General features: G+C 49.9%; 1 protein-coding gene across 6 annotated transcripts in view; it reads left to right on the top strand.

Annotated features, from left to right (window-relative positions):
- The window catches only part of RNF144A (ring finger protein 144A), a 128,776-nt gene that overhangs the window by 88,242 nt on the left and 18,236 nt on the right, over positions 1 to 22,298 (top strand). For 3 of the 6 annotated variants that reach the window (XM_061433387.1, XM_061433385.1, XM_061433381.1), the window contains 3 exons: positions 12,225 to 12,329; positions 12,472 to 12,532; positions 20,726 to 20,933. In XM_061433387.1, the coding sequence (XP_061289371.1) occupies positions 12,481 to 12,532; positions 20,726 to 20,933 (260 nt within the window). In that variant the 5' untranslated portion in view covers positions 12,225 to 12,329; positions 12,472 to 12,480. Of the gene's footprint in view, positions 1 to 2,757; positions 2,907 to 12,224; positions 12,330 to 12,471; positions 12,533 to 20,725; positions 20,934 to 22,298 lie in introns of those variants that run through there. The other 3 variants (XM_061433384.1, XM_061433382.1, XM_061433386.1) reach the window with 2 other exon arrangements.

Raw genomic sequence — 22,298 nt, 5'->3', positions numbered from 1 at the left:
CTTCGGAGATCACAAATCTGACCTCGTTCATCATGAACTCTCAGTCTCGTGGAGGGGGAAATGGCAACCCACTCCACTATTCTTCCCTTGAAACTCCCACGGACAGAGGAGGTTGGCAGGCCACAGTTTATCGGATTGCAGAGTCAGACATGACTGAGCCACCGAACATACGCATGCACACATCGTGACCTTGAGAATGACTCACACAGGTGGTGGTCACGCCCAGGCCCTGACTGTAGGAAGGACTGGTGTTACCAGTGTTTCTCACAGGTGGGTGAGCTGTGACTACATGAGGCATCATGGGGGAAGGGGAGAGGGCTTTACTGAGCCTTGCCAGGTGTGCCAGTTCTTTTATACGCTCTCTCCTAATGCTGCACCAGCCCTGGGAGATGGAGATTATGGCCCCATCACACAGATGGGCAGACTGAGGCTGACTGTGGTCAGGTAACCCAGCACCCAACTAGCTATGGGTGTTCTATTGGCCCCGGAAGCATAGAGTCCCTGTGGTGTCACCTCTGTTGTCTGGTGAAAGATGCTCAAACACTTCTCTCTCCTATTTTGATATCCACCCCCTTTTCACAACTATAGGTAATGGAACTTGGCCTTAAAACTCAAGCCTCTCCCCTGCAAAGTTCTCCTCTTCTGAGAATTCTAACCCAGGCTGGTTTCTAGTTTTTCCAAAGTTCCTGAGCACTGATTTCACACGTAATCCTAAACTCTCCCTTGTGTTATCAGTTAGCTTTTTATTTGGCCGATAATGTTCCTGAGTTGAAACTGAATACCCCAAGGTGGAGAACTCTGTCTCATATACCTTTGAGACTTTCTAAGATCCAAGAGCCGTCCTGCGTACATTCCGGCCATTGGTTGGTGCTGTTTTGTCTTCTTCTCTCCCCGGATGTGCTGTGTTTTTGTCACTATGCACACAGTCTTCTGGCTTCCCAGGCGGTGCTAGTGGTAAAGAACTCAGCTGCCAATGCAGGAGACACAAGAGATGTGGGTTCGATCCCTGGATCCAGAAGATCCTCTGGAGAAGGGAAATGACAGCCCACTCCAGTATTCTTGCCTGGAGAATCCCATGAACAGAGGAGCTTGGTGGGCTACAGTCTGTGGGGTTGCAAAGAGTCAGACACGACCGATGCAACTTAGCATGCACACATGCAAACAGTCTTCTGCGTATGTGTGGAGTTAAATGAGACAAACCCTCTTTTCATGACCTCACAGACTGGGGGCAATGCAGATGTATCTTGCTCTCCAAATCTTTTCGTTCCTCACTTCAGACAGTGAGGTTCCGTAGGAAAGGATGCCAGCTGTCTAAATCAATTTAGGTCTTAAGATTAGGATAGCAAGTGGTAAGAGTTCAGATGGCCAGGAATTTTATGTGAAATTTATATGAGTCTTTCTCGGTTCTGAATTTGGGGAGCAAGGGGTGCTGGTAGAATAAAGCACATACTTACCAACGCAGGTACAAAATAAATGTCTTTAAGGCTTAAATCCAGTGCCAGGGGCAGGATGAGAGAAGCCACATCCCTGGATGCAAGCATCTGATCCATCAGCAGGCAGTTATGGAGGCCACGTGGGTCAGAGCTGAGCTGAGAGCTGGAGGCTGACCCTTTCTCTGCCCCCTCTAGCCATAGACAGTGGAGATCAGTGTGTGAACATATTAATAGGAAGATGCATACTGTCAGGGGAGCACAGACCAGGGGGGACATGGCCGGAGAATGTCAGGGAGGCTGGGGAGGTGAGAACTGTTCATCCATGTCTCTGTGTAGTGTCCACTTCACCCAAGACACTGCTGGATGCACTTGACCCACAGAAGTGAATAAGGCTGCCCAAGGTCCCGCCTCCCTGAAGCTCACGGTTTAGACAATCTTCCAGGATTTTCTTAGGAGGCAGTGGTGCATGTTTCGGGAAGGTCAGTTGACACCTGGGCAGTGAGGACAGAGACGGTGTGGGAAGACCATTCCACCTGGAGAACACAGAGCACTGAGGCCAGAGCTTCACACACTGGCTTCCCTGTGATGTTCCTACAGCAGAGAACAGCGTGACCCAATCAACAACTATGTTAACAAAAGCTTCTCTCGCTGGCTTGCTAAGGTCCTGCCCTCCTGGGCTGGGTGCTTGATTGGTGGGGTTGTGTCTTCCTCAAGACCCATCGGAGGGATGGAAGGAAGGATGCGGGTGGGTGGATCCCTCAGTACCCGTCAATACGGGGAAGGAATATTACTATCAATACGAGAAAGGAATACTACCATCAATACAGGGAAGGTATATTACCATCAATACAGGAAAGGAATATTACCATCAATACGGGAAAGGAATATTACCATCAATATGGGGAAGGAATATTACTATCATTATGGGGAAGGTATATTACCATCAATATGGGGAAGGAATATTACTATCAATATGGGCAAGGTATATTACCATCAATATGGGAAAGGAATGTTACCATCAATATAGGGAAGGAATATTAATATCAATATGGGGAAGGTATATTACCATCAATACGGGAAAGGAATGTTACCATCAATATGGGAAACAAATATTACCGTCAATACAGGAGAGGAAGCATCACCCACAGACCAGGTCAGGGGCCTCTGGCTAAAACTTCTCGGAGGACCCAATGAGGCCTATGAAATTCTGGCCTCTCAGCGGTCACTCGGCCAGCCCCGGGACCCCAGGTTCAGCCAGGAGTGGCCCTGCCTGGGTTCCGTGGAGGCCATGCGGATCTGACGGCCTGTGCTTCTCTCGTTTCAGACTGCTCTGCCATGAGCGCTGCGCGCGCGTGCCGGCCGTCCTGGGACTTGGCCCTGGACCCACTGGTGTCCTGCAAGCTGTGTCTGGGGGAGTACCCCGTGGAGCAGATGACGACCATCGCCCAGTGCCAGTGCGTCTTCTGCACCCTGGTTGGTCTCGCCGGGAACGCCGGCTTAAAAGGATTTCGGGATGAGCCTTTTGCTTTTGTTTTAGAGACAGCATGCAGGGTCACCCTCACTTTTACGCAGCTTTATCGGAAGGATTCTCTTCTGAGTCCATCGGGCTCCCCAGGCAGGTTCCTTTGCAGGTGCTCGTGGTGCAGAAGCGATCAGTTACACAGAGGCTTGGAAGCTGGGAACGCAGCTGAGAAACCCTGCCATGGTGTGCACGCTCCTTTCTGGAAAAGAAATCTCCACCGTAGCTTGTGTCCAATTTAATTAAACAGTGGTGTGCCTGAGATGGCCAGGGTGCCATCCTGGCGAGTGTGCACACAGCAGAGTTGGCTCTGTGTGTCAGCTGGCACTGCCTTAGCGCTAAACTGGAGAGGATGTATTTTTTTTTAACTGAGTGATGTATAGTCTATTAACAATGTTGTGATAGTTATACATGTCAGTATACTTAGTCACTCAGTCGTGTCTGACACTTTGCGACTCTTTGGAATGTAGCCCCTCTGTCCATGGGATTTTTCAGACAGGAACACTGGAGTGGGTCACTGTTTTCTTCTCCAGGGGATCTTCCTGACCCAGAGATAGAATCCACGTCTCCCGCATTGTCGGTAGATTCTTTCCCCGCTGAGCCATCAGGGAAGCCTCTGTGATAAGATTCAGGTGCACAGCCAAGCAGCCCATCCATACCTGCACGTGTATCCATTCTCCCCCGAACTCCCCTCCATAGAGAGTGTTGAAATCACACCTGAATCTCCTGAAGACGCCACCAGCATCATTCTGAGCCAAAGGCTATACGGGACTTAATGGCTGCAGGTCTTCTGTTCCCATCAGGCCTCACTCAGACCCAACATTTTACTCATCAGAAAAGAAAAATGAGGGTGTAGGATTTATTTTGTTTGTCTCATTGAATTTTATTTTTTTTTCCCCATTCAAGGAATTCCAAAATTTTAAAAAGTCCAGAAAAAATATTTTTCTTTAAACTGTGAAAAACTAAAAAAGTTTCTGTTACAAGTAAACTCTCCGGACGGCCTGCCTGTGTGTTGCTCAGATGTCCTGGTTAGCTTCTGTCGCCTCACAGCCACCTCCCCAGAGGCTTCTTCCTTCCTGCCCCTTGCTCTGTTTATCTCTTGATCTCCTTGAAACGTAGGCTTATTTGGTAGCGTCATCTACATTTTACGGATAAGGAAACGGAGGTTGCAGTCATTTAAGTCTGTGTATCCAACTTCCTTTTATGTTAGACCCTGGCTTCTTGAGGGCACGGTTCTGCCCCCAAGTACCTGGTTTACAGCAGTACCTGTGACTGCTGTTGTTCAGGCGCCCAGTCATGTCCCACTTTCTGCAACCTCACGGACCTCAGCATGCCAGGCTCTTCTGTTCTCTTAGCATCTCCCAGACTGCTCATATTCATGTCCATTGAGTCAGTGATGCTATCTAATCATCCTGATAGATGGATTGAACCGCAGAGAGTCGGCCTCAGCTGCATGGTTGGTGGCCAAGCAATGTTGCCTCACTGAGGCCCCAAGAAAGGAAATTCAGCCTGGAGCACAGGAAGCTGTTTTGGGACATTTTCTGAGCTGGGGAAGGACGAGAGGCAGAGGGTAACTGGGGGAGGTGGATGGACAGACAGACCTCCAGCCCAAGAAGAACACAGAGCGTTTTCATTTCTGAAGGGTGAACTGGAATGGTCCAGACGCGTCTGGCTGGATTAAAGAATCCCCTTTATGCAAAATCGCCTCTTTTCTTGCCCGAAGGGAAGTTTTCCAGCCTCAGCTAACTGGCTGGCTTCCCTGTGCAGCTGTGCCCGGGAGCGAGCTCCCAGCCCCTCCCTGTCGCCCCCATGTGCCATCGCGGGGAGGGCCTCCCAAGACCACAGCTCTCCTCCCCTGTAAGGTCGCTCGTTCACCCCACCGTGGCTTCACCCCGCCTTGCGTTTGTCGTCCTTGCCGTTTTAGTTTCCTATTTCTCCCGGAGAGCAGCTCTAATTCAGATCAGACACTTAATTCAAGTCAGGGCTTGTGAACAGAGGAAAAGAGCACTGTTTTCTCTCAGGGGGCTTGCTGGGAGCACAAAGAAACGGGATGGTTGTGATTTTTTTTTTCACAACCATTTATTAAAAATTAAGATGTTGAGACCAGGCCTGCTTGTGTCTGCAGCTCCGTGAGGCTTGAAGCACAGGAAACACCTGCGTGTCCACAGACTGGGTGGGCGGGGGAAGGCCCCGTCCCCTCGTGGAGGCCCCAGGGCCCCCACCAGCAGAAGTGCCTGTGTCTTTTTCTTGGGGACAGACCTGAGAAGAGAAGAGCGAAGAGAGGAAGTTGTGCAAGGCTGCAGGAAGGCTCTCTTCAGATAAAAAAAATGGCCAGAGAATTACAGGCTTTGGGTCAGACGAAGAAGATTGACCTCGAGGAGGAAGGGGGCCCAGAGAAAGCCTGGAGCTGGGCTCGGGCATCAGCGCCCTGAAATGCAGGCTGTTTCTGACCCCGCCGCCCTTGTGGGCCTCACCCGTGTAATGGAGATGAACGGAGTTCACCCCGAGGCTCAAGGCACGTGTGTGGAGGAGCTGCTCTGTGGCAGGCTGTCTGCACGCTCTTAACCCCTTCAGCTCACTTCTGAGTTCGGGGTTAGAATTGCAGGAATCCAAAAGAGCAGCTTTCCCCAGCCGTGCGTCCCAGGGAACATCTGTCCTAAAAGATGCACTCAGATGACCATCGCGGTTTGGTGGATTTGCTGAGCACCACGTACCATGTCCCTCTCTGTACCCTCCCTGGGACACTCTGGGTGCCCAAGAACACAGAGGAAGCCCCAGAAATCCACATGAGGGACAACTGTTGATTTAACTTGCAGCTCCCTGAATTATTGTATGTTAACCCCTCCTACTTGTGGCTCAGACGGCAAAGCATCTGTCCGCCATGTGAGAGATCTGGGTTTGATCCCTGGGTCAGGAAGATTCCCTGGAGAAGGAAATGGCAACCTGCTCCGGTACTCTTGCCTGGAAAATTTCATGGACAGAGGAGCCTGGCGGGCAACAGTCCGAAGGATCTCAAAGAGTTGGACACGACCGAGCAACTTCACTTTCTCACAACCCCTCCTGTCTTCCCTTCCCCCGGGAGGTCTTCATGATGAAGATGTAGTCGGGTTACCTGCTCATTCTTGATCCTGCACAACTCTGGAGCAGACAGACAGTGTCCTGCATGCAGGGCTTCTCCTGCAGCTTTGTCTGAAGCCCCAGGAGAGCACCCTCCCTGCAGAGGTGGGGGGCGGATGGCGCCTGCCCACTAGGAGCGCCGCCTCTCGGCCAGCACACTGGGGACAGGCAGCGTCGGACGGGCGTTGGTCTCTGCGGATGAGCAGAAGGTGTAGCTTCAGCTTCATGTTCTTCTGTGAGGCTGGGGGGGGAGCAAGGGGAAGGCCCGGCTCAGTCCCGGAGTGCTCCCGGGTCATCAGAGCTAGCCTGAGTCATCCATAGAACATCCCTGCTGTCACCTCCTGGTCACCTCCCAACATCACCCTGAGTCCGGCCCCCAGGGTCAGGCATCACCCGTCCTCTGGGTCCCTGTGGCCATGGTCCAGTTCTCAGAACAGGGCAGTTCTTTCCAGAACAAAGGGCATCCTCCTGCGTTTTTATCAGCAGGTGTGTGACCGCACCAGCAGGGCTTCCCAAGGCAGGTCCACGTTTGATGGCTGGTTTTTCAGATCCTGGTAGCTGTAGGATAGGCGGAGGCTGGGCCCGGTTCCCTACCCACAGCCAGGGCCACTCCGGTGCCCTGATTGGCGCTGGTCATCCTGCCCCGTCATGTTCATCTTCACACATGGAGAGCAGGTTCTTATAGAACATCTTTTGGTGATAAGGATCGACTCTGGGCACCCTGGAACCCACGGCCTCCATAGACCACACCTGCTACTCGGCTCAGCTCTGGGGCGCTTTTGCGTCTCCCCTGCCCCCCGGGCTTCGTAGTCCCCCAGGACCACCTGCTCTGTTTCTCGACTCCACGTGCTATCACACCTGTGCACCATCTCCTGGAGTTTCTCTGCCGTGGGCGGACCCAGCCCTGGGATGGACAACTTCCTCTCTGGGCGGCAATATTGAATGAGCAGCATCCGCACCTCAGGCCGGCCGGTCTGCCTCTTTGTGCTCATTGTGGTGAGGCGGGGACGGCCACCCAGGTCCTCCTGCCACCATCACAGCTCCCCGCGCTGCCCTCCGGAGAAGCGAGTGTCGAATGCCTGCTAGTTTAACTGACCTGGAAAATCCCAGCAAGTGACAGACTCGCAGCTGAGAACTGTCAACTCCGTGCTCTTGAAGGAGAGCATTGCCCATCAGACGGGTTCAGCCCGTATCTTTCTCTGCACCTGTGGTCACACGCTCTCCCACAAGGGTGGGGGCATTTCAGGGTGACAGGGACTCAGAAGGGGTCGCGTCTGCCCCCTCCGGCTGTGGGGTCAGCTGTGCATGGACACCAGGCTGCAGGTCGGGGGGCCAGTGGAAAGGATGGGCACCCCAGTATGGACTGGTGGGCTGGCAGGGTTTTGGTGGGAAGACATCCATGTGGACAGAGAGGGGCTGGTGGGTGCAGGCTAGCAGGGTCAGAGTAGCAGGAACTGGTGTTACTGAGGCCTTCTTTGTGTGTCCTTCACCAGGGGCACTGCCTGCAGGGAAAGTCATTTTCCTGGTCCAGTTGTTGACTGGGTTTTGACTCAGAAACCCTGAGGGACCCTGAGGGAAAGGCCCAGGGGACACACGGGGGACTGCGCATCGACATTACCCAGTGCCCCCCAACTGTGGGGCCCACCTGGGCTTTCAGCGCCCGAGGGGTCAGAGATCTCAGGGGAGATGAGTCCAGGAGACAGCTTGCTGGTGGTTTGGCAAGACCCCTGGACCAAGAGTACCCGTAGATGAGAGGTTTTCATTTTTTCAGTAGAAAGTAAATCTGATTTTTTTTTTTCCTCTAAACATTTTATTAATACAAAAGCAGCCTTCATCTCTTGGAGTCCCTGGTTCGGGTGAAGTCAATCCCTGCAGCCTGGAGTGGTGTAGCTGCCAGAACATACACGGCGGGGCTTGCTGGGTGGTCTGCTCAGGTTTCCAGCCCCTGGCAGCAGTTGGGGGGCGGGGGGGCGGTTTGCATGAAGCATCCTCGTCTCGCCCGCTGTGCCAGGCGGTGCCTCCAGCTGCCTGAGGACAGCCCTGTAGGAAGTGTCTGCCCTCCTTGCCTGCCAAGGGGCCCGGGGTGCCCGTCCAGCTAGCTCTCTGGCAGTGACCTGAGGTCCCTACCCCAGGTCTCCCCTCCTCTGCATGGATGCGTGTCTGTGTTCACATCTGTGTGGGTGTTGGCTTGGTCTGTGTGCGGACCACTCACTCCCCTAGCTGTCGGCCTCTGTCTCTCCTGCCGAGTTGTTAAGGCTCTGCTTTTCGGCAGCACTCCATCAGGCCCAGGGCCTGGGAGGATAAACAGTCTGGGTTTCAAAGAGCCTGCCTCCTAGCAGAGGAGGGGGTAAGCAGACCCTCCCTGAGTGAGGCCGTGGGGGCTGGGCAGAACTTGTGGTACACGTGCAGGCACCTAGCCGCCGAAGCATCCTCTTTTGTCCTTGGGGTTTGTTCCTTCCACACTATGGGGCGCCGGGGGCCTCAGAGGGGTGCAGGCTCATATCTGGCACGTCGGTTCACTGGCATTCCCACCAGGGCGGTGGTCCCAGGGTCTTGGCTGCCTGAACCCGGTCCACGGGAGTCCCACAGCCATCGTTCAGATCTGCCTGTGTGGGCCATTTGTAAACATGGACCCCTGATAAGCAGAAGCCACTCAGGCACCTTTGAGCACGGTTTCTGGGGGTTTCTCCCAGCTGTTAGCATCATCAGTAACTGATGGGCCTCCCAGGGAGAAAGCAGACCAAGTTATGGCTTGTTGCAGACTCCGCACCAGGTGGCCGTCTCTCTGCAGCCCCTTCTTAGCGAAGGATTCCAAAGCAACGGGGGTCCCAGCAGATCAGCAGCTCCCCCTCTGCATCTTTGGACCCGGGTTTCAAAGGGTTGGGCGAGAAAGTGGAGAATGAACAGTCTGGAACTTTCTGCAGCTCTCCATACATTGCCTCTCGGCTCCCAGACCCTCCTGTGTTTTATGCAGTGGACGCCCCTTTCTAGAGAGGCCTTGTCCCTCTGGCCAGCTTTCCATCTCTGGTACTTTCCTGACCCCCCTCCTCAGGATGGGACCCCCCCACCCCAAAACCTCAGCATGGTGCGTCTTTGGGGGTGGGGGTTGGGGGTCTTGATGGACAGGGAGGCCTGGCATGCTACAGTCCATGGGGTTGCAAAGAGTCGGACATGACTGAACGACTGAATTGAACTGGATGTCTTGATGTCCTGGAGGGTCCCAGCACCCAAGCATCAGGGACACACTGTGGGGTGACTCAGACTTTGCTGGTCTGAAATGCATATGATTCTTTGTACTCATTAGAAAACTTACGCGGTAACAGAAAATAAGTAAGCAATGATTGCTTATGGAAGAATTCTTGACTGGGGAGGAAGGAGCCGAGAGTTTAAAAAACAATACCGCCACCTCTTCGGAGTCAGGCACACATGGGTTTGAGCCAAGCTCCTCCACTTGCGGACCCCGACTTTGTCCTGTTTCTGACTTCCCTGAGCTTTGTCCTCTCCTCTGTCTAAGGGAGCGATTAGCACCTCCTAAGAGTCTTGTTTGTTTAGTTGGCTGACACAGGTGGTGATTAACGCGGAGTCCTGCGGCCTTTGGTTACGGAGAGCTGTAATTAATACAATAGTCGGGAATACATCAGTGTCTGCCTCTGTCCTGTATATTTATTTTCACCGAGGTTTCTGTGGCATTTTCGGGTGCTCATTTCAAGACATCTTTTTGCTATTAGATTGAAAAACACAGCTTGTGAGTCATGGCCCGGTTTCTATCTGGAAGAAGACTGGACTTGTCTTCCGTGGATGTTTGGTCAGATACAGATCCTCATTGCTCTCGCCTTTAAAAGGGCTTTCATGCTCTGCTAGTCTTTGTTTTGTTTTTTTTTTTTCAATTTAACTAATTAATCGATTTTTAACTGTGCTGAGTCTTTGTTGCTGCACAAGCTTTTCTCTAGTTGTGGTGTCCCAGCTTCTTGCTGTGGTCACTTCTGTTGTTGTGGAGCACGACCAGAGGGCACGTGGGCTTCAGGAGTTACAGCCCCCGGCCTCTAGAGCACAAGCTCAGGAGTGTGGCTCACTGGCTTAGCTGCTCCGTGGCACGTGGGGTCTTCCCGGATCAGGAATCGGACTGGTGTCTCCTGCGTTGGTCGTCGGGTTCTTCTCCACTGAGCCACCAGGGAAGTCCCCATCCCTTTTATATAGTATGCAAATAAGTTGCTTCCAGAAACAGTCATTTTGCAGATTGTGCAGAGCCTGCTGGCGGCATAGAATGTTCACCCTCCAGGTAGCCCTCCCCAGGTGTGATGCACTGCTTGTTGAAATGTGCAAGTCCTTGCACAACGATGTTTAGAGTCAGAAATGTCCCTTGAGTGTACCTATCACACCAGCTTTAACTGTTGTATTTTGTCCACTTTCTCTCATTGTGTACTTCTCTGCACAATATTGTGAAAGTTTTCAGCGTTTTATCACTTTATGGCATTCTAGTATCCCCCAGAGACTTGATTTGCTGCTGCTGCTAAGTTGTTTCAGTCATGTCCAACCCTGTGCAACCCCATAGATGGCGGCCCACCAGGCTCCGCCACACCTGGGATTCTCCAGGCAAGAACACTGGAGTGGGTTGCCACTTCCTTCTCCAATGCATGAAACTGAAGTGAAAGTGAAGTCGCTCAGTCGTGTCCGACTCTTAGCGACCTCATGGACTACAGCCTACCAGGCTCCTCCGTCCATGGGATTTTCCAGGCAAAAGTACTGGAGTGGGGTGCCATTGCCTTCTCCACACATTGTACTTCTCTGCACAATATTCTGAGAGTTTTCAGCGTTTAATCACTTTATGGCATTCTAGTGTCCCCCCAGAGACTCGGTTTAGACAGACTTAATTATAAAAAAGTAAAAGAATGATCTTGCTGCTAAGGTTGTGATATTTTTTACACCCATGACTGTAAGACACCAATCACCAAGATACACATGCATCGGATACCAGCTACCACTCTTACTTAGCTGGTCGGTGAATCAGGAATCACGCCAGGTGACTTTCCATACTTTCTTTCTTTCTGGTCTCAGAAGCCCAGCAGGATGGGCATCTCCGGTCTCTTGTCCAGAGAGCTGTGGCCCGAGGCCATCATGAGACCGATCCTCAGCTCTGCCTGGATGGACCCGGGTTCCAGGTGTCTCTGTAGCTCTGCAGCCTGGGCTGTGACAGGAAGTGGACTTGGAGATGATGCTGAGACATTTAACTTTGTGCTCCCATCACTGAGAGGTCCGGTTTCTTATCCTCTTTGAATTCTGATGTCTGATGTAAGTGCTTCAGTGTCTGTCTCAGTCACATCGGGCAGGGACCTTGCCTAGAGAAGACCATAACTTTTCTTCTACTTGTTGTTTAAAAAGTGCTTTTCAGGGAGCATTGGATTTTCAAGACCAGCAGACAGTAATGCATGAGTGGGCCGGTCCTGGGAAAGGCCACTTCACTTTGGCATGAGCTCTGGGTTGCGTCTCCTACTTACTTTTCTGACTTACTTCGGATGTTCAGCCAGACGGCCAAGTCGAGGGGTGGGGAGTGGCGGCCAGTCATTGCCCGTTGTGTGAGAGGTCACTGAAGGAGGATGGGCAGCTCGACCTGGGTTCTCGGTCGGGGCGCAGGGGCGGCCTAGAGGCAGGTGAGGCTGTTCTGGAGTCTGGGCTCTGCCCTTGCTGTCTGGGGAAGCTGGCGGTTGCTTGTTTGGGTCTCAGTTTTCACACCTGATTGATGGCATGGTCATAACTTTCCTGCGAAAACAGTCTAAGTGCCACGTGAAACAGTAGCATACAGGGGACTGAGCAGAACCCTGATGTCTGCTGTGTTTTTGAGGCGTGGGGGTCCTCAGCCTCCCTTGCCTCCCTGCTCCTCCCACCAAGCACACTGGCGTGGTGTTTGCTGAGGTCGGGCACAGGGACCCAACCGCATCCTCAGCCCTGGTGCAGCAGAGGTACCCCACAAATATTTGTCGAGTGAATATAACCTCTAATTTGGTCGTTGCTATGGACTACAGGGCAAAAATACAAAAAAAAACTGTACTGGAACAATGTGCTTGATTTGTCTTTTTTTTTTTTTTTTAATGCGTCACTGCTCCTTCAACCTTAAGGAAGATGTTTACAGATACTTTTCTGTGTTTTGTTTTTTTCAGTGCCTGAAACAGTATGTGGAGCTCTTGATCAAAGAAGGATTAGAAACTGCGATTAGCTGTCCAGATGCTGCCTGCCCCAAACAGGGCCACCTGCAGGAGAACGAGGCACGTATGGCTGGGGAAATCGAGGTGCACGTGCGGGGGCTCCCCAGTGAGTCGGGGGTCGCGGGCTCTGTCCAGGATGACCCGGCACTGTGTGCTAGCCCTCAGATGGTTAGACTCCTTTTTCTTCTGTTTCTTCCCTTAGATTGAGTGCATGGTGGCGGCTGAAATTATGCAAAGATACAAGAAGCTACAGTTTGAAAGAGGTAGGTGCCCCAGTGTCCCAGCCACTTATGACTCCTGTGATTGAATCCAGTGTATAAACTGGGTGGGGGGGGGTGCTTCGGGTGGGTGCCACTCTGCATCATTTGGATGCAGTGGACCTGAAAACATTGATGTAAATTAGCCTTCTGAAGTTTGGCTGTCCTTTGAGTTTTCTGCAGAGCTCACAGTTGAATGGCCTCTGTTGAGGGGGGTCTAGTTGGTAGCAGGAAAGATCCATGGAACAGCTTGCTTCTAGGGATCTGGAATTATGGGAGTGGTTTAAAGAGACCCTCACGGGACATTGTTCTCCAGCCCGGTTAAGGCCTAACAGTCTGAGGACTAATTCTTAGGTTGTCACAGAATTTAAAAGATAGGAATCCTTGGAAAGAAGGTTGGAAGGAAGTCCCGAGGTCGGACAGGGTGGAATGGTGATGGTCACCACCCTGACCACAGGTGTGTTGCCCACATTGTCTACTGCACGCCGACGGGGCCAGTGGGTGCTGGGGACTTGTCTCACTAAGCCTCACAGCAGCCCAACAGGGTTGCCTGTTAGCTGACACCCACAGAGGCTAACTAATGTGCCCTGGTTTCCGTCTCTGGTGGGTGGAAGGGCATGGGCCAGGTCCCCCTCGCCCCTGCAGGGTCCCACCTACTCTTCCTGGCTGCAGCCAGGCCGCTCCAGTGTTAAGACACGTTGATTGTCCGGGATGGATCTTTGTCTTTGCTGTCTGAAATATGCCATGTTCATGTGTGTGTGGTCGAGCAGTCATGTCTGACTCTTTGTGACCCCATGGACTGTAGCCCTCCAGGCTCCTCTGTCTATGGGATTCTCTAGGTAAGAATACTGGAGTGGGTTGCCATTGCCATCTCTAGGGGATCGTCCCAACCCAGGGATTGAACCCAGGTCTTCCACATTGCAGGCAGATTCTTTACTTGTCTGAGCCACCAGGGAAGCCCCATGCTGGATTCATAAGATGGTATTATACCGTGGAGTTTGTTTGATCTTATTTTCATATCTCTTCTGGACCTTGGGCTCATCTGAAAAGAAGCAGAACAGACGTGTGTAGATGGCACTCTGTATGTAAAACTTTATTGTGAAGATGCTGTATCTGGATTCTGTAATTTCCGGGTGGGTTATTGAGCAACTGCTGTCTGCTCCCCACTCTTCCTGGATGGGTTCTTAGTGGTCTCCTGAATCAGGCATTCATGAGAAATGAGCACAACCCCGGGCTTCGTGTTTACAGGAAAACACTGTCAGGATGGGAATGGAATGCGGAATAGACCAGAGCAGTGTGTCCAGAGACTCCTTGTTTAGCTGAATGTGGAAAGTTTTTTTCTCCTTTTTTTTTTTTTTTTTTAAGAAATACTAAAGATAGCTGCATTTCCTCTTGAGACTCACTTTTCAAGGCAAAAAAAAAAAAAAGGTAATGTGTGGCCAACCTAAAAAATATCATACAGGAGTTCTGATGACATTGAAATTTGTTTTCAAGAGCTTATTTATTGAAATGCCATACAGTCTTTGGTTTGGGGGCAGTTTATAGCTTAAATATATGGCCATGTGACACAAGAGTTGGTATGTAGAGCTATAAATTTGATTAATTTGGATTTCTGAGGCTGTGAGCCTCTTCTGAAAACATTTTCCAGAGGGAATCTCGACAGAAACTGGCAGTTATTTGGGTTAGAAGAAAATGAACTTTCTATGACATTGAATTTTAAAATGCAGCTGGGTAAATGTTCCTACCTAATAATTTTAACTGTTGCTATTTCTTCTGTACTTTGACTTAGTCAAAGAAGATTTTTTTTTTTTTCTTTTGCATAGTAATGAACCCAACTTGACTTAGGTTAAAAAAATATCTCTCAAAACTATCACTTTAGAATATTTTGCTAGCGTTGTGTTCAAAGCAGCAAAAAAATAAAAAAAAGGACTCAGACTTAATAGGAGCAGAGACCTGTCTGAATGGAATATGAAAATGTTAGACCTGAAACACGGCTATTAATTATAGCCAGTCACTGAGCAAATGCTGGGAGGGATTGGGGGCAGGAGGAGAAGGGGACGACAGAGGATGAGATGCCTGGATGGCATCACTGACTAGATGGACATGAGTCTGAGTGAACTCTGGGAGTTGGTGATGGACAGGGAGGCCTGGAGTGCTGGGATTCATGGGTTGCAAAGAGTCAGACATGACTGAGCAACTGAACTGAACTGAGCAAATGCACTGGTCATAGAAAACACCCTCTTCCAACAACACAAGAGAAGACTCTACACATGGACATCACCAGATGGGCAATACTGAAATCAGATTGATTATATTCTTTGCAGCCAAAGATGGAGAAGCTCTATACAGTCAGCAAAAACAAGACTGGGAGCTGACTATGGCTCAGATCGTGAACTCCGTATTGCCAAATTCAACTTAAATTGAAGAAAGTAGGGAAAACCACTAGACCATTCAGGTATGACCTGAATCAAATCCCTTATGATTATATGGTGGAAGTGACAAATAGATTAAAGGGATTAGATCTGATTGAGTGCCTGAAGATCTATGGACGGAGGCTTGTGACATTGTACAGGAGGCAGTGATCAAGACCATTCCCAAGAAAAACAAATGCAAAAAGGCAAAATGGTTGCCTGAGGAGGCCTTACAAATAGCTGTGAAAAGAAGAGAAGCGAAAGACAAAGGAGAAAAGGAAAGAGATACCCATCTGAATGCAGAGTTCCAAAGAATAGCAAGGAGAGATAAGAAAGCCTTCCTCTTTGATCAATGCAAAGAAATAGAGGAAAGCAATAGAATGGGAAAGACTACAGATCTTTTCAAGAAAATTAGAGATAGCAAGGGAAAATTTCATACAAAGATGGGCACAATAAAGGACAGAAATGGTATGGACCTAACAGAAGCAGAAGATATTAAGAAGAGGTGGGAAGAATATACAGAAGAAATATACAAAAAGGATCTGCATGACCCAGATAACCACAATGGTATGATTACTCACCTAGAGCCAGACATCCTGAAATGCGAAGTCAAGGTGGGACTTAGGAAGCATCGCTATGAACAAAGCTAGTGAGCTATTGAGCTATTTCAGATCCTAAAAGATGATGCTGTGAAAGTGCAGCACTCAATATGCCAGCAAATTTGGAAAACTCAGCAGTGGCCACAGGACTGGAAAAGGTCACTTTCCATTCCAATCCCAAAGAAAGGCAATGCCAAGGAATGCTCAAACTACTGCACAATTGCACTCATTTCACACACTAGCTATGTAATCCTCATAAATATCCAAGCTAGGCTTCAACACTACATGAACAGTGAACTTCCAGATGTTCATGCTGGATTTAGAAAAGGCAGAAGATCAGAGATCAAGTTGCCAACACCCATTGGGTCATCGAAAGAGTGAGAGACTTCCAGAAAAACATCTATTTCTGCTTTATTGACTATGTCAAAGCCTTTGACTGAGTGTATCACAACAAACTGTGGAAAATTGTTAAAGAGATGGAAATACCAGACCACCTGACCTGCCTCTTGAGAAATCTGTATGCAGGTCAGGAAGCAACAGTTAGAACTAGACATGGAACAACAGACAGGTTCCAAATAGGAAAAGGAGTACATCAAGGCTGCATATTGTCACCGTGCTTACTTAACTTATATGCAGAGTCCATCATGTGAAATGCTAGACTGGATGAAGCACAAACTGGAATCAAGATTGCTGGGAGAAATATCAATAATCTCAGATATGCAGATGACACCACACTTATGGCAGAAAGTGAAGAAGAACTAAAGAGCCTCTTGATGAAAGTGAAAGATGAGAGTGCAAAAGTTGGCTTAAAGCTCAACATTCAGAAAACTATGATCATAGCATCTGGTCCCATCACTTCATGGGAAGTAGATGGGGAAACAGTGAAAGACTTTATTATTGGGGGCCCCAAAATCACTGCAGATGGTGACTGCAGCCATGAAATTAAAAGATGCTTGCTCCTTGGAAGAAAAGTTATGACCAAACTAGACAGCATATTAAAAAGCAGAGATATTACTTTGCCAACAAAGGTCCATCTAGTCAAGGCTATGGTGTTTCCAGTGTCATGTATGGATGTGAGAGTTGGACTGTAAAGAAAGCTGAGCGCAGAATTGATGCTTTTGAACTGTGGTGTTGGAGAAGACTCTTGAGAGTGCCTTGGACTGCAAGGAGATCCAACCAGTACATTCTGAAGGAGATCAGTCCTTAATATTCATTGGAAGAACTGATGCTGAAGCTGAAACTGCAGTACTTTGGCCACCTGATGCAAAGAACTGACTCATTTGAAAAGAGCCTGATACTGGAAAAGATTGAAGGCAGGAGAAGGGGATGACAGAGGATGAGATGGTTGGATGGCATCACCAACTCATCAGATATGAGTTTGAATAAACTCTGGGAGTTAGTGATGGACACGGAGGCCTGACGTGCTACATACAGTCCATGAGGTTGCTAAGAGTTGGACTCGACTGAGTGACTAAATTGAACTGAACTGAGCAAATTCTAGATGAGATCAGTGAAGCAGGTTTCAATTTGCTCTCTCCCTTCGAAGTCACCTTCAAATGAGGATGGTGACTGGTGGAAAAGTGGCAGTCTACATCATCTTCTGACAGCATTTAGTTACTAAAAAGTTACTAAAGTTACTAAAAAGTGCTATGGTCACCTCTCATATCAGAGCCTTATTTTAACCTGAGCGTCCCCAGTCTTCCAGCCAGGGTCCTTGGGGATCAGGACGCTGGGAGGGAGGTTCTGGGAGGAGGTCTCTTCTGAGCACTTCGTTTGCCAGCTGTAAGACCCCCAAAGCTGGGAGCTACAGGCTTCCCAGGAAGGTCACGCCCTGTGGCGTTACACACGAGTTCCTTTTTGGGCACTGACCATGCTACAGTGCTTGCTTACATTTCTGGGTCAGTGGGAGCTGGAGCAGCATAAGGGACGAGGACCCACCGCCCTGCACAGCATGTTTCTCAAAGGACAATTTTGCACAGCATGTTTCTCAAAGGACAATTGTGTTTAAGAAAGAAGAACACCTTTTACAAGAGTCTTGGGCTTTTTGATAAGTATGGCTGTTAGGGACTTACTTTATTTCTCTTTATGTATCTATCTCGGGGAGATAGATACATAAGGTACATAGAGGTAGATTTGTTTCTTCATCTTGTGCCAGAAAATACACTTCTTGCTTTGTTTGAAAATATATTAGGTACAAATATGTTCATGTATACATACTAGATACAATGTGTATAATATTTATAACATATCGGCTATAATATATCTAATGTATAGTATATAGATGTGATAGTATGGTATATATAGTATATATAAATATATAGATGTGATGGATAGATAAATAGGTAGATAGGCAGATAGACATCAATATATATGCATAAACACATTCTGGAAAGAAAAGCTGTGCTGGTGCCCAGTGTGGATCTTCCTGTTGGTTGTGTCCCATCTTGCACACCCAGCGGGCAGACTCCAGCAGCAGAGGGATCTTGTAGAATTTTAATAGACGTCCGAGAGCAGAGCTGGGTTGTGCTCTTGGGGTGGGGGGTGCTGGCAGCACTGAGAGAAGGGGGCTCTGAGCTGGCAGCTCAGTGGGGCGGGGTGTTTGCCCTCCGTCTGCCACAGGGAGTCTCTTCCATGGGGATGGGCAGTGCCCTCTCACAGCTCCAAGAGGACACAAGTCACACGATGCAAGTAGTTACCATGGAAACACTAACTAGGTCTCCTCTGCTGCGCACCGCATCCTATAATCAGGGCTACATGTGCGGTGCTGAGAGGAGTGACCGGGAGATGCCGCCCAATGGTGAGAGGCAGGAAGAGACCTTGGAAAAGCCGGTCCCCTCCTCATGTCACAGGCTGCTGAGAGCAGGAAGGGAGCGCCGTGGAGACTGGAAGGACCTGAACTGGGCAGTGGTGTCTCCTTAGGGGCTCAGGTGGACCCGCACTGAGCACTGTCAAGTCAGCCAGGAAGCTGACTCAGAGGAGGATGTAGCTTATCTGCACGTGTCCTGCAGTCTTTGCAGGCTGAGTGCCCACATCCTGCAATGCCGTCCTTGGGGGGGCCGTGCCTGTGGGGGGCCCTGTGATGTAGGTGAGGCAGGTCCGGGCCCACCCAGCCTGGAGCCAGAACTGCTGGTAGAGAAATCCAGATGGGGGCAGGGGAGGGCCACCAGGTAAAAGGCACAGCACTCTGGGAGAACAGCCTTTGGCATTTCCTCCCCCCTCCCCCCTGTGCCCCAGGGCACCGTTCATCCCTCCGTCCTTCTTTCTCCTGCCCCCTCAGCGTGGGAACCCGCAGACCGCTGTCCCCACATGCGTGCATTTTCCCCACAAAACCACCTCCTTGGATCTGGCAGCCAGAAACAGTCTTACAAAAGCAAACACTCTCAGCTGATGACAAGACCTCGTTTTACACATTCACTCACCACTGAGGCCTCAGGAAATTTTACCTTATTATCATAAACATCGATGAGAAAGTATCACATTTTCCTGGATGCCAGAGTTCCTTTGTATTAGCAAGTCTTCTAAACCTTCTGCTGGACCTACCGGTTTGATAGTTTTTGTGCTATTGATTGTGTTCAGCTGCTTTAGTCGTATCTAACTCTTTGCGACCCTAGGGACCATAGCCCACCAGGCTCCTCTGTCCATGGGATTCTCCAGGCAAGAATACTGGAGTGGGTTGCCATACCCTCCTCTGGGTGCTCTTCCTGACTCAGGGATCAAATTTGCATCTGCTTGTATCTCCTGCATTGCAGGCAGATTCTTTACCCACTGAGCCACCTGGGAAGCCCCTAGGTGCTATTGATTAATTCACCTTTTTAAAATAGTTAGGATAGGAGTCAGCTAACCATGGCTGTTGGGCCAAATTTGCCTGGCCCCTGGCTTGGTGTTGTAAATAAAGTTTTATTGAAACACTCCTTTACAGATCAACACAGCTGCCTTTGTCCTTCCGAAGTAGAGCTGAGTAGTTGGATAGAGACCTCATGGCCCTTAAAGACTGAAATACTCACCATCAGAATTAGATGATAAGGTGGTTTTCAGTCTGTGGGTACCCGACAGGAACTTGAGGGCTGAATCTGGCTTCCAGTTCAGGGAACGTGGCAAACACATGCCTGTTGAGGGGCAGCCCAGCCCGCCTGCAGCCCATGACAGCTGCAGCCTGCTGGGGGTCCCGGTGTCTACATATTCCGTCTCTGATGTGGGTGAACCAGCCCACTCCGGCATTGGCCAGTCATATGGCCTAGAAGAGCCTTTCATTGCTTCTAGGTTCACAGCGAAATACAGTCCGTTCCTTCTCAAGAGTGACCCTGGGAACAGCTTGCAAATCAGTGGCCGACTTGGAGCCCTTTGCAAACACCCTGTAATCCTTTGGCCTCCTCGCCTTTTGGCCTGGCATCAGCATCCGTGTGGGTTCTGGTTGGGTGCTCCCTCCCGCGGCCCAGCACTGAGAGTCCAGTCACACTTGACAGAGGGCCCATAGGACCCATCATCAGGCTCACTGTGGTGGTGGTGGGGTAGCTCAGGACCCTTTATTTAAAGAAACGTGAGATGTGGATGCAGATGTGAAGGCATGTGACTGTCACGGGTCCTGTTTTTCAAAATTAGCTTTCTCACTAATTTCATTAAATCAGGCTCAACTTCAGAGGGAAAACCGGCTGTCGAAGAATGAATTTCACACAGTCCTTAGCTCAGGGTTTTGATGTGAATTTGGGATGGAAACCGTTGTAGGCGGATACGCCCTTTGATGAAAAGAAGAGCCAGCCATCTCCTTTTCATCTTATCCTTCCATCCTTACCCAGCGTTTCAGGGTGCCCACAGCACACCCCGCCCAAGGCTGTGAGCCTTCAGACGGGTTGCTGTGGCAACCCCGTGTCTCAGGGCAGGCAGGTGGGGGCAGGAGGTGCTGGCTGGACCACGGGGTTTCCAGGATGGGGCTCTTGAGCCTTGAGGACTCGGGGGGTAATTGGGGATTTGCTCTCCCACCATGCGAGTGGGCTAGGGAGTGGGGAGTGGCTGGAGGGAGGAGGCACCCCCAGGTGGGTCCCAGATCCTAAAGGGCATGTTATATCTGACCTTGATTTTCTTTTCTCCCTTAAATATGAAAAGCTGTGTGCTGGTGTGTCTGTTTGTCCTAAGCCCTGTCAGTTTCCTGGTCCTGCAGACCCTGACTCGCCCGTTTTTTCTCTTTGTGTCAGAGGTGCTCCTGGACCCCTGTCGGACTTGGTGCCCGGCGTCTACGTGCCAGGCGGTGTGCCAACTCCAGGAGATGGGGCTGCACACCCCCCAGCTGGTCCAGTGCAAAGCCTGTGACACGGAGTTCTGTTCTGCCTGCAAAGCCAGCTGGCACCCTGGCCAGGGTTGCCCGGAGACCATGCCCATCACCTTCCTTCCCGGGGAGACCAGGTACCTTCCAGTGTGTCTTTCCTGGTCACCTTGTACTAATGAATGAAACAGAACCTGTTAAACTGGTGCACACCTCACAGTGGAAGAGTCTCGAGCTTAGGAAGACCCCAAGGGTATAATCGTTTGTTGTTGGTGGTGGTTTAGTCACTGTGTCTGACTCTTTTGTGACCCCATGGACTGTATTCCGCCAGGCTCCTCTGTCCATGGGATTTCCCAGGCAAGAATCCTGGAGTAGGTTGCCATTTCCTTTTTCAGGGGATCTTCCCGACCCAGGGATCAAACCTGCGTCTCCTGCATTGCAGGTGGTCTCCTGTCTTGCAGGCAGATGCTTTACTGTTACGCCACCAGGGAAACCTGTGTAATTGTTTGGAAGCTCACCGGTCCTCAGATAACCATGTAAAGTGATGACATATTTAACCCTTACAGTCATTATGATGCTCGTGGAAGGTCCTGCAGTCAGAATGTATTCAAAATGCCAGAATTGGCTCTCAATTTCAGTGAATCTCTACTCATAAATTCTTTAGGTTCTGCACAATCTGCTCAGTTCTGTGGAGAATCATGTTCCCCTTGGTAAATGCCATGAGTTCACAACGATATAGCAAATTCACCCCATGATCGGTGAATTTGAACCACTTCTTCAGATGACTCTGCATTTTCAGCTGACATAAAATTTAACAGCATGGGCTGGGCGTCCTTCTACAGTTAAACCTAGAAAGATACCTAGGTTGTCATTTTGTGAGCAGCATAGAACCCTCGCTGCCACTTACTGGGCACTTCACCCAGGCTTGCCCTGCCCAGTGCCCTTCATGCATAATCCCGTCTGCCATACTCACACCAACCAGAAGCTGGGGCTCAGAGAGGTTGCCACCCAGCCCATGTGCAGAAGAGCTGCACTTGAACTTGGGCTTCAGTCCGTCTATGCTCACCCCTGTGGCCTGCCCAGACCTCTCAGGAAAACAATTTTGTACAGACACCAAATAGATCTAAGTAAATGATTAGCATGTGTGTGTTTTTAACATTTTTTTCCTTGATAATAACAAAGAGCATACTATGTATTATCAACCTTTTGGAAAGTATATGAATATATGAATAAAGATATAAAATTAGACCTCCCTTCTAAGCCTCTGCCCTGTTTTCTTTGGTTTGTCTGTACACATCTAAATTTAGATCTGTGCTGACCTTGCTCATTTTTTTCCCCCATAGTTGCTGATTCAGTTTTTTCTTTTTTTTTTGGTGATTATTTTCCAGAGTTTGAGATTCTTTGGTTTTGACTTATTTCACTTAATAACAAGTGACTTCATAACAACCCACTCCAGTATCCTTGTTTGGGAAATCCCCTGGACAGAGGGGCCTGGTGGGTGACAG

Source organism: Bos javanicus, chromosome 11, assembly GCF_032452875.1.
Source record: "Bos javanicus breed banteng chromosome 11, ARS-OSU_banteng_1.0, whole genome shotgun sequence".
In the NCBI taxonomy this organism is placed as follows: domain Eukaryota; kingdom Metazoa; phylum Chordata; class Mammalia; order Artiodactyla; family Bovidae; genus Bos; species Bos javanicus.
Note: the sequence above shows the minus strand (reverse complement) of the source record. Positions and strands in the feature narration are given on the sequence as shown.